A 13,148-nucleotide genomic window follows, 5' to 3' on the forward strand; every position below is an offset into this window, starting at 1 on the left:
AGAGACCCTCTCCTTATCCAACTCAACTATCTCTTGACTAGCGCCCACAAAAACACAACATCTCCCATGTGAGCAAGATCATTTTCAGCATAAAACCAATTTGCAGGGTCATAATGCTTCTTGGAAATGCCTCTGAAAGATTGGGAAGAGCATTATATTATGACTGGAGATTTGACCGTGGAGGTTTGAAGACCGCAGAGTGGGTTTAAACAAACAGATGGCTGACAATGAACTTAGTGCCACTGTCACTTACTAGAATAATGAGCAAGGGCTTTCAGATACAGTGGGGAGAACAAGTATTTGATACACTGCCGATTTTGCAGGTTTTCCTACTTACAAAGCATGTAGAGGTCTGTAATTTTTATCATAGGTACACTTCAACTGTGAAAATACAGAAAATCACATTGTATGATTTTTAAGTAATTAATTTGCATTTTATTGCATGACATAAGTATTTGATACATCAGAAAAGCAGAACTTTTAATATTTGGTACAGAAACCTTTGTTTGCAATTACAGAGATCATACATTTCCTGTAGGTCTTGACCAGGTTTGCACACACTGCAGCAGGGATTTTGGCCCACTCCTCCATACAGACCTTCTCCAGATCCTTCAGGTTTTGGGGCTGTCGCTGGGCAATACGGACTTTCAGCTCCCTCCAAAGATTTTCTATTGGGTTCAGGTCTGGAGACTGGCTAGGCCACTCCAGGACCTTGAGATTCTTCTTACGGAGCCACTCCTTAGTTGCCCTGGCTGTGTGTTTCGGGTCGTTGTCATGCTGGAAGACCCAGCCACGACCCATCTTCAATGCTCTTACTGAGGGAAGGAGGTTGTTGGCCAAGATCTCGCGATACAAGGCCCCATCCATCCTCCCCTCAATACGGTGCAGTCGTCCTGTCCCCTTTGCAGAAAAGCACCCCCAAAGACTGATGTTTCCACCTCCATGCTTCATGGTTGGGATGGTGTTCGTGGGGTTGTACTCATCCTTCTTCTTCCTCCAAACACGGCGAGTGGAGTTTAGACCAAAAAGCTCTATTTTTGTCTCATCAGACCACATGACCTTCTCCCATTCCTCCTCTGGATCATCCAGATGGTCATTGGCAAACTTCAGACGGGCCTGGACATGATCTGGCTTGAGTAGGGGGACCTTGCGTGCGCTGCAGGATTTTAATCCATGACGGCGTAGTGTGTTACTAATGGTTTTCTTTGAGACTGTGGTCCCAGCTCTCTTCAGGTCATTGACCAGGTCCTGCCATGTAGTTCTGGGCTGATCCCCTACCTTCCTCATGATCATTGATGCCCCACGAGGTGAGATCTTGCATGGAGCCCCAGACCGAGGGTGATTGACCGTCATCTTGAACTTCTTCCATTTTCTAATAATTGCACCAACAGTTGTTGCCTTCTCACCAAGCTGCTTGCCTATTGTCCTGTAGCCCATCCCAGCCTTGTGCAGGTCTACAATTTTATCCCTGATGTCCTTACACAGCTCTCTGGTCTTGGCCATTGTGGAGAGGTTGGAGTCTGTTTGATTGAGTGTGTGGACAGGTGTCTTTTATACTGGTAACGAGTTCAAACAGGTGCAGTTAATACAGGTAATGAGTGGAGAACAGGAGGGCTTCTTAAAGAAAAACTAACAGGTCTGTGAGAGCCGGAATTCTTACTGGTTGGTAGGTGATCAAATACTTATGTCATGCAATAAAATGCAAATTAATTACTTAAAAATCATACAATGTGATTTTCTAGATTTTTGTTTTAGATTCCATCTCTCACAGTTGAAGTGTACCTATGATAAAAATGACAGACCTCTACATGCTTTGTAAGTAAGAAAACCTGCAAAACCGGCAGTGTATCAAATACTTGTTCTCCCCACTCCCCACACCAGTACCAGTCAAAAGTTGACAGACCTACTCAAGGGTTTTTCTTAATTTTTTACTATTATCTACATAAAAAATATGAAATAACACATTTGGAATCATGTAGTAACCCCAAAAACTGGTAAACAAATTCTTCAAAAGTAGCCACCCTTTGCCTTGGTGACAGCTTTGCACACTTGGCATTCTCTCAACCAGCTTCATGAGGTAGTCACCTGGAATGCATTTCAATTAACAGGTGTGCCTTGTTAAAAGTAATTTTTGGAATGTATTTCCTTCTTAATGCGTTTGAGCCAATCAGTTGTGTTGTGACAAGATAGGGTTAGTATACAGAAGATAGCCCTATTTGGTAAAAGACCAAGTCCATATTATGGCAATTACAGTCCACCATTAAAGAAATTGCAGCCCAATTAAATGCTTCACAGAGTTCAAGTAACAGACATCTCAACATCAACTGTACAGAGGAGAGGCGTGAATCAGGCCTTCATGGTGGAAATGCTGCAAAGAAACCACTACTAAAAGGACACCAATAATAAGAAGAGACTTGCTTGGGCCAAGAAACACGAGCAATGGACATTAGACAGGCGGAAATCTGTCCTTTGGTCTGATGAGTCCAAATTTGAGATTTTTGTATCCAACCGCCGTGTCTTTTTGAGACGCAGAGTAGGTGAACGGATGATCTCCGCATGTGTGGTACCCACCGTGAAGCATGGAGGAGGTGGTGTGATGGTGCTTTGCTGGTGACACTGTCAATGATTTATTTATAATTCAAGGCAACTTAACCAGCATGGCTACCACAGCATTCTGCAGCGATACGCCATCCCATCTGGTTTGGGCTTAGTGGGACTATCATTTGTTTTTCAACAGGACAATGACCCAACACACCTCCAGGCTGTGTAAGGGCTATTTGACCAAGAAGGAGAGTGATGGAGTGCTGCATCAGATGACCTGGCCTCCACAATCACCTGACCTCAACCCAATTGAGATGGTTTGGGATGAGTTGGACAGCAGAGTGAAGGAAAAGCAGCCAACAAGTGCTCAGCATATGTGGCTACTTTGAAGAATCTAAAATATATTTTGATTTGTTTCACACTCTTTTGGTTACTACATGATTCCATTTATGTTATTTCATAGTTTTGATGTCTTCACTATTATCCTACAATGTAGAAAATAGTGAAAAAAAAGAAAAACCCTTGAATGAGTAGGTGTCCAAACTTTTGACTGGTACTGTATATATATGGGAGATTGGAAATTATGCAGACAATTACATTGATGGAAGCCACAATCTATCTGCAATATTAAAGCTTATCTACTTTTTTTTACTCAATCAAATAAGCTTGAGCTGCTGAGCGCAGACCAATCAGATTTTTTTTTTAGGGGGTAGATCAGCTTTAATATTGCAACTTCCATCAATGTAATTGTCTGCATCACTTCCAATCCCCCATATGTTTTTTTTCTCTCGCATATATATATATATATATATATATATATATATATAAATATATATATAGTGAGGGAAAAAAGTATTTGATCCCCTGCTGATTTTGTACATTTGCCCACTGACAAATAAATGATCAGTCTATAATTTTAATGGTAGGTTTATTTGAACAGTGAGAGACAGAATAACAACAAAAAAAACAGAAAAACACATGTCAAAAATGTTATAAATTGATTTGCATTTTAATGAGGGAAATAAGTATTTGACCCCCTCTCAAATCAGAAAGATTTCTGGCTCCCAGGTGTCTTTTATACAGGTAACGAGCTGAGATTAGGAGCACACTCTTAAAGGGAGTGCTCCTAATCTCAGCTTGTTACCTGTATAAAAGACACCTGTCCACAGAAGCAATCAATCAATCAGATTCCAAACTCTCCACCATGGCCAAGACCAAAGAGCTCTCCAAGGATGTCAGGGACAATATTGTAGACCTACACAAGGCTGGAATGGGCTACAAGACCATCGCCAAGCAGCTTGGTGAGAAGGTGACAAGAGTTGGTGCGATTATTCACAAATGGAAGAAACACAAAAGAACTGTCAATCTCCCTCGGCCTGGGGCTCCATGCAAGATCTCACCTCGTGGAGTTGCAATGATCATGAGAACGGTGAGGAATCAGCCCAGAACTACATGGGAGGATCTTGTCAATGATCTCAATGCAGCTGGGACCATAGTCACCAAGAAAACAATTGGTAACACACTACGCCGTGAAGGACTGAAATCCTGCAGCACCCGCAATGTCCCCCTGCTCAAGAAAGCACATATACAGGCCCGTCTGAAGTTTGCCAATGAACATCTGAATGATTCAGTCCCTCAACTTCTTGGCGCTGACGGAAACATGGATTACCACTGAAAACACTGCTACTCCTACTGCTCTCTCCTCGTCTGACCATGTGTTCTCGCATACCCCGAGAGCATCTGGTCAGCGGGGTGGTGGCACAGGAATCCTCATCTCTCCCAAGTGCACATTCTCTCTTTTTCCCCTGACCCATCTGTCCATCTCCTCATTTGAATTCCATGCTGTCACAGTCACTAGCCCATTCAAGCTTAACATCCTTGTCATTTATCGCCCTCCAGGTTCCCTTGGAGAGTTCATCAATGAGTTTGACGCCTTGATAAGTTCCTTTCCTGAGGATGGCTCACTCCTCACAGTTCTGGGTGACTTCAACCTCCCTACGTCTAACTTTGACTCATTTCTCTCTGCCTCCTTTCCACTCCTCTCCTCTTTTGACCTCACCCTCTCACCGTCCCCCCCTACTCACAAGGCAGGCAATACGCTTGACCTCATCTTTACTAGATGTTGTTCTTCTACTAATCTCACTGCACCATCAAATCTTGGGTGAGAACCTCCTTCCCTCAGCCAGGGCATTGAAAATGGGTCGTGGATGGGTATTCCAGCATGACAATGACCCAAAACACACGGCCAAGGCAACAAAGGAGTGGCTCAAGAAGAAGCACATTAAGGTCCTGGAGTGGCCTAGCCAGTCTCCAGACCTTAATCCCATAGAAAATCTGTGGAGGGAGCTGAATGTTCGAGTTGCCAAACGTCAGGCTCGAAACCTTAATGACTTGGAGAAGATCTGCAAAGAGGAGTGGGACAAAATCCCTCCTGAGATGTGTGCAAACCTGGTGGCCAACTACAAGAAACGTCTGACCTCTGTGATTGCCAACAAGGGTTTTGCCACCAAGTACTACGTCATGTTTTGCAGAGGGTTCAAATACTTATTTCCCTCATTAAAATGCAAATCAATTTATAACATTTTTGACATGTGTTTTTCTGGATTTTTTTGTTGTTATTCTGTCTCTCACTGTTCAAATAAACCTACCATTAAAATGATAGACTGATCATGTCTTTGTCAGTGGGCAAACGTACAAAATCAGCAGGGGATCAAATACTTTTTTCGTCTGTCTGTCTGTATATATATATATATATATATATATATATATATATATATATATATATATATATATATATATACACACACACACACACACACACACACACACACACACACACACTTCCTTAAAAAAAATAAAAAATATTTCCCTTTATTACTTTCCAACCCCACCACCCCATTCCCTAATTAGAGTAAACTAGTGAACAACAATGCTTAGGCCTCTACTTCCAGCTTATATATACTATATACAATTTATGGACAGTCAATTTTACAATAATTCTATTTTGTTTGTTTTTACTCCTGAACTTCATCTACCCTCAACCTCTCCGATCATTTTCATGATGTCCATCCGGTTTGCTTCTACATGCCATATCTTTCTAACTGTGCTCTTTCACAAAAGCTCTCAACCTATAACCTATATACTTATTATGGTCAGAAATACAACTTGATTGGACTCCACCTGTGTAAATTCAATTGATTGCACATGATTTGGAAAGGCACCCACCTGTCTATAAAAAGGTCCTACAGTTGACAGCGCATGTCAGAGCAAAAACCAAGCCATAAGGTTGAAGGAATTGTCCGTAGAGGTCCAAGACAGGATTGTGTCGAGGCACAGATCTGGGGAAGGGTACCGAAAAATGTCTGCAGCATTGCGGTCCCCAAGAACACAGTGGCCTCCATCATTCTTAAATGGAAGAAGTTTGGAACAACCTAGACTCTTCCTACAGCTGGCTGCCTGGCCAAACTGAGCAATCAGGGGAGAAGGGCCTTGGTCAGGGAGGTGACCAATAACCCGATGGTCACTCTGACAGAGCTCCAGAGTTCCTCTGTGGAGATGGGGGAACCTTCCAGAAGGACAACAATCTCTGCAGCACTCCACCAAATCAGACCTTTATGGTAGAGTGGCCAGACTGAAGCCATTCCTCAGTAAAAGGCACGACAGCCCACTTGGAGTTTGCCAAAAGGCACTTAAAGGACTCTCAGACCATGAGAAACAAGATTCTCTGATGAAACCAAGATTGAACTCTTTGGCCTGAATGCCAAGTGTCACGTCTGGAGGAAACCTGGCACCATCCCTACGATGAAGCATGGTGGTGTCAGCATCATGCTGTGGGGATGTTTTTCAGTGGCAGGGACTGGGAGACTAGTCAGGATCGAGGCAAAGATTAATGGAGCAAAGTACAGAGAGATCCTTGATGAAAACTTGCTACAGAGCGCTCAGGACCTCAGACTGGGGCGACTGTTCACCTTCCAATAGGACAACGACCCTAAGCACACAGCCAAGACAACGCAGGAGAGGCTTCGGGACACGTCTCTGAATGTCCGTGAGTGGCCCAGCCAGAGTCCGGACTTCAATCCGATCTAACATCTCTGGAGAGACCTTAAAATAGCTGTGCAGCAACGCTCCCCATCCAACCTGACAGAGCTTGAGGGGATCTGCAGAGCTTGTAACGTCATACCCAAGAAAACTTGAGGCTGTAATCGCTACCAAAAGGTGCTTCAAATGAGTAAAGGGTCTGATTACTTATATAAAAATGTCTAAAAACCTGTTTTTGCTTTGTCATTATGGGGTAGTGTGTAGATTGATGAGGGGAAAAAACAATTTAATCCATTTTAGAATAAGGCTGTAACCTAACAAAATGTGGATAAAGTCAAGGGGTCTGAATACTTTCCGAAGGCACTGTATATACACAGACACACCCTAGGTGTTTGAATAAAACCAACTACATATGCACTGAGCTTGTTTGATGCTTTAAGCACAATGTTTGATAAAATAATTAAGACACACAAATCACAATGGTCACACTGTTAAAAAAGTGCCTGTATGACTGGCGCACGTCGTCTCGCTCTACTCCCTACTGCAGCAAAAAGGTACCACAGCACAGCAAGTGTTTATTGCGCTGTCCGTGCTTTAGCTGCAACAATTTCAGCCATTTAGTTTCTTTCTTGTTTCTGAAAAGTTCTGTTACCAAAATCCCTAATTTGTTTAGGAAAAACATTCCCTATTGCCTCAACCCTTGATCTTTTTACGTGAAACATTTACGCGTCGCATGCATGTGAACAATAGGGCCTGACTTATAGCCTATCATAATCACAACAATAAATTGGTTATAACAAACTCAGAACACAGTAATGTCGACAGAAAAATGGATGAGGACGTGAAAAAGAAACTCTAAACAGGTGAATGTTTACTGGTTGCTCAGGAGGGAAAGTCAGATCTGTGGAAGATTTTTGACTTAGTTGTGGAAACTGCTGGAGATCAAGAAAAAGTAGGGTATAGGAGCAAGCGTTGTGTGAGTATTATGTGTGCCAAGCCAAACAGTTAGATTACAATATAATATTTTTTTTCTTACCATTTGGAACAGTGTAAACACCAAATAAATTAGTGTACCAGAGTATTTTCTAACAAAATAAAAAGATAAAGCCTTTATTACTGCAGACTAAACACAGTTGCATGCATTTGTGAATTGCAGTTTATTTATTGTTTAGGCTAATAATTCAAAGCTCCCTTTGTTATTTACTTTAAAACTAAAACGCTTGATTGCATTTCAAAGCATGAATGACTCGTATGCTGTGTGATGGCATGAACGAATGAATGATTGATTGATTGATACTGTATCTTATACAGTGCATTCGGAAAGTATTCAGACCCCTTGACTTTTTCAACATTTTGTTACGTTACAGCCTTATTCTAAATGGATTACATTGTTTTTTCCCCTCATCAGTCTACACACAATATCCCATAACGACACAGCAAAAACTGGTTTTTAGAAATGTTTAAAATGTATTAAAAATCTAAAACTGAAATATCACATTTACGTAAGTATTCAGAACCTTTACTCAGTACTTTGTTAAAGCACCTTTGGCAGCGATTACAGCCTCAAGTCTTCTTAGGTATGATGCTACAAGCTTGGCACATGTACAGTTGAAGTCGGAAGTTTACATACACTTAGGTGGAGTCATTAAAACTTGTTTTTCAACCACTCCACAAATGTCTTGTTAACAAACTATAGTTTTGGCAGGACATCTACTTTGTGCATGACAAGTCATTTTTCCAACAATTGTTTGACAGATTATTTCACTTAGAATTCACTGTATCACAATTCCAGCGGGTCAGAAGTTTACATACACTAAGTTGACTGTGCCTTTAAACAGCTTGGAAAATTCCAGAAAATGATGTCATGGCTTTAGAAGCTTCTGATAGGCTAATTGACATAATTTCAGTCAACTGGAGGTGTACCTGTGGATGTATTTCAAAGCCTACCTTCAAACTCAGTGCCTCTATGCTTGACATCATGGGGAAATAAAAGGAAATCAGCCAAGACCACAGAAAAAAAATGGTAGACCTCCACAAGTCTGGTTCATCCTTGGGAGCAATTTCCAAATGCCTGAAGGTACCACGTTCATCTGTACAAACAATAGTATGCAAGTATAAACACCATGGGACCACGCAGCCGTCATACCGCTCAGGAAGGACGCGCGTTCTGTCTCCTAGAGATTAACTTACCTTGGTGCGAAAAGTGCAAATCAATCCCAGAACAACAGCAAAGGACCTTGTGAAGATGCTGGAGGAAACAGGTACAAAAGTATCTATATCCACAGTAAAACGAGTCCTATATCGACATAACCTGAAAGGCCGCTCAGCAAGGAAGAAGCCACTGCTCCAAAACCGCCATAGAAAAGCCAGACTACGGTATGCAACTGCACATGGGGACAAAGATCGTACTTTTTGGAGAAATGTCCTCTGGTCTGATGAAACAACAATATAACTGTTTTGCCATAATGACCAACGTTATGTTTGGAGGAAAAAGGGGGTTGCTTGCAAGCCGAAGAACACCATCCCAACTATGAAGCACGGGGGTGGCAGCATCATGCTGTGGGGGTGCTTTGCTGCAGGAGGGACTGGTGCACTTCACAAAATAGATGGCATCATGAGGAAGGAAAATGATGGGGATATATTGAAGCAACATCTCAAGACATCAGTCAGAAAGTTAAAGCTTGGTCACAAATGGGTCTTCCAAATGGACAATGACACCAAGCATACTTCCAAAGTTGTGGCAAAATGGTTTAAGGATAACAGTCAAGGTATTGGAGTGGCCATCACAAAGCCCTGACCTCAATCCTATAGAAAATGTGTGGGCAGAACTCAAAAAGCGTGTGTGAGCAAGGAGGCCTACAAACCTGACTCAGTTACACCAGCTCTGTCAGGAGAACTTATTGTGGGAAGCTTGTGGAAGACTACCCGAAACATTTTACCCAAGTTAAACAATTTAAAGGCAATGCTACCAAATACTAATTGAGTGTATGTAAACTTCTGACCCACTGGGAATGTGATGAAAGAAATAAAATATGAAATAAATCATTCTCTCTACTATTATTCTGACATTTCACATTCTTAAAATAAAGTGGTGATCATAACTGACCTAAAACAGGGAATTTATACTAGGATTAAATGTCAGGAATTGTGAGAAACTGAGTTAAAATGTATTTGGCTAAGGTGTATGTAATCTTCCGACTTCAACTGTATTTGGGGAGTTTCTCCCATTCTTCTCTGCAGATTCATGCCCAAGTGTTCAATCTTGGTTTCATCAGACCAGAGAATCTTGTTTCTCATGGTCTGAGAGTCCTTTAGGTGCCTTTTGACAAACTCCAAGCGGGCTGTCGTGCCTTTTACTGAGGAGTGGCTTCTGTCTGGCCAGTCCACCATAAAATGCCTGATTGGTGGAGTGTTGCAGTGATGGTTACCCATCTCCACAGAGGAACTCTGGAGCTCTGTCAGAGAGACCATTGGGTTCTTGGTCAGCTCCCTGACCAAGGCCCTTCTCCCCCGATTGCTCAGTTTGGCCGGGCGGCCAGCTCTAGGAAGATTCTTGGTGGTTCCAAACTTCTTCCATTTAAGAATTATCGAGGCCACTGTGTTCTTGGGGACATTCAATGCTGCAGAAATGTTTTGGTACCCTTCCCCAGATCTGTGCCCCGACACAATCCTGATCATACATATCACAGAGCTTCTCCGCTCTGAAACTCAGGCCAAATAAATCTACTCATCTCCTTTCGTTCTGGACACGGACTGTTTGGTCCCAAAAGCAACAAGCGAGAGGAGCAATGAATTTGTCCTGATGTGTGAGGAAAAGCAACGCAATCATCTATTACGAATCACTCAGAGGGAGTGGAGCCCGGCCGAAACCGTTCCTGTTCAGGGTTTAGCCCTCAGACCACACATAGCTGGTTCACCTCAATACACAGACCTGCACCACACTGACGGGCTGGCCAACCCCTGCTCAAACCACTAGGGTCACATTAGATATTCCCCTGTTTTTTACTTGGGAGAGAGAGGGGGAGGGGGAGAGAGAATGAAAGAAAGAGTCCAAGAGAGCTGTAGACAGAAAGAAAGAGCCTCTCAAGAGAGAAGTAGTCTAGATGAAGATGTATGGTTACTGGAATAATATGTCCCTGTGCAGTGGGGTTTCAGGTATGTGTATGAGGCCCTACCGTGGCCCTGTGTCCTCCCTGTACACAAATAGCTGAGAAAACCATCTTCTCTGTGCCTCGGAGGCCCCATCACAAAGCCTGTCTTCATGGCTGCTCAATACACATCATTCACTCAGGGGAGAGAAGGGGAAACAAGCTGGGTTAAGATACAGCTGGGCCTCTAGGTACTGATCTAATGTTGGGATCTCTGTGTGTGTGTGTGTGTGTGTGTGTGTGTGTGTGTGGTAGTAGTAGTAGTAGTAACGTATGGCTGTATGGTGATCTGGGCAAGAAAAGGGGTTCACTGACTGCTATAGCATCCTGACCAATCAAATCCATCCCCATTAGCTAGGGGGTCTTGGTGATCTCTCTCTCACGCCCCCTCTTGCTCCCCCCTCGTCTTCCCCCCCTCTCCTCTCACTCCTCTTCCTCTTCCCCCTCCCCTCATTCTCGCCCTCAGCGAACACTACATGATGTATTTTGCATCTCTGATGAAAGAAGACATCTTGTTCACCTAAGGCAGGTTATGGTATGGTAGGGTGATTAGTGAAGAGGATGTTATGACATAGAGGCAGCACTGAAGGACTAACAGAGTAAAGACATTGGCTTTGGGCCCTGGTCAAAAGGATTGCCAATAGGGTGCCATGATGACGCAGGCACTGACCCATTTCTTCTCCCTCCCCCTCTCTCCATCATCTCTCTCAGGTCCGTTTAAGGACTGCTACCAGGTGCGCCAGGCGGGCCACAGCACCAGTGGGATGTACCTGCTGAAGGCAGAGAGTAGTGACAGGCTGATCCAGGCCTGGTGTGAACACGGCCTAGACAACGGAGGCTGGACTGTGCTACAGAGGAGGAAGGACGGATCGGTCAACTTCTTTAGGAACTGGGAGAACTACAAGGTAGTGTAGCGTAGACGATCACACAATGACACACACCGAGAGAACAAAAGCATCTGCATCTGTCTGTCTATTGTTAACCACTGAGCCATTGGCACTAACCCATGGCCTGTAAAGTCCAGCCCTCTCCCTCTGACCTCCAATCAGCTGTGACCCCAGCAGGGACAGGGAGGGAGGGGCTGATGTAGGAGGCTCCACGTCCCCCTAATCTCCCCTCCGATGTTACATAACCAAGCCCATTCCGCCAACACATTCTGGGCTGCTAACACACTCCATCACTCAGGAGAAAGCCCTGGCCCTGCCAATTAGCTACACACCACAAACACAAGTACACACACAGCCAGAATGCCCCCATGGGCAGGAGAAGAAATCAGACTCCTTCCCTCCTCTCTGTCTCTCTCCCTCCATCCTCTCGGTATCGTCACTGAGATTCTGGACCCAACACAGTGCCATTCACACACTATGTATATATGTACAGTACCAGTCAAAAGTTTGGACACACCTACTCATTCAAGGTTTTTCTTTATTTTGACTATTTTCTACATTGTAGAATAATAGTGAAGACATCAGAACTATGAAATAACACATATGGAATCATGTAGTAACCAAAAAAAAGTGTTCAACAAATCAAAATATATTTTATATTTGAGATTCTTCAAAGTAGCCACCCTTTGCCTTGATGACAGCTTTGCACACTCGTGGCATTCTGTCAACCAGCTTCATGAGGTAGTCACCTGGAATGCATTTCAATTAATAGGTGTGCCTTGTTAAAAGTTAATTTGTGGAATTTCTTTCCTTCTTAATGCGTTTGAGGCAATCAGTTGTGTTGTGACAAGATAGGGGTGGTATACAGAAGATGGTCTTTTACCAAATAAGGCTAAGTCCATATTATGGCAAGAACAGCTCAAATAAGCAAAGAGAAACGACAGTCCATCATTACTTTAAGACATGAAGGTCAGTCAATACGGAACATTTCAAGAACTTTGAAAGTTTCTTCAAGTGCAGTCGCAAAAACCATCAAGCGCTATGATAAAACTGGCTCTCATGAGGACCGCCACTGGAAATGGAAGACCCAGAGTTACCTCTGCTGTAGAGGATAAGTTCATTAGAGTTACCAGCCTCAGAAATTGCAGCCCAAATAAATGCTTCACAGAGTTCAAGTAACAGACATCTCAACATCAACTGTTCAGAGGAGACTGCGTGAATCAGGCCTTCATTGTCGAATTGCTGCAAAGAAACCACTATTAAAGGACACCAATAATAAGAAGAGACTTGCTTGGGCCAAGAAACACAAGCAATGGACATTAGACTGGTGGAAATCTGTCCTTTGGTCTGATGAGTCCAAATTGGAGATTTTTGGTTCAAACCGCCGTGTCTTTGTGAGACGCAGAGTAGGTGAACGGATGATCTCCGCATGTGTGGTACCCACCGTGAAGCATGGAGGAGGTGTTATGGTGTGGGGGTGCTTTGCTGGTGACACTGTCTGTGATCTATTTAGAATTCAAGGCACACTTAACCA

General features: G+C 43.3%; 2 protein-coding genes across 5 annotated transcripts in view; one reads left to right on the plus strand and one right to left on the minus strand.

Annotated features, from left to right (window-relative positions):
• ralgps2 (Ral GEF with PH domain and SH3 binding motif 2) overlaps positions 1 to 13,148 on the minus strand; it is a 149,997-nt gene that overhangs the window by 43,637 nt on the left and 93,212 nt on the right. The gene's annotated exons all lie outside the window — the stretch shown is intronic.
• The window catches only part of angptl1a (angiopoietin-like 1a), a 44,708-nt gene that overhangs the window by 28,773 nt on the left and 2,787 nt on the right, over positions 1 to 13,148 (plus strand). Inside the window, exon 5 of the mRNA XM_041839205.2 lies at positions 11,439 to 11,632. Within this exon, the coding sequence (XP_041695139.1) occupies positions 11,439 to 11,632 (194 nt within the window). The remainder of the gene's footprint in view (positions 1 to 11,438; positions 11,633 to 13,148) is intronic.

Source organism: Coregonus clupeaformis, chromosome 20 (assembly GCF_020615455.1).
Source record: "Coregonus clupeaformis isolate EN_2021a chromosome 20, ASM2061545v1, whole genome shotgun sequence".
Classification (NCBI taxonomy): Eukaryota; Metazoa; Chordata; class Actinopteri; order Salmoniformes; family Salmonidae; genus Coregonus; species Coregonus clupeaformis.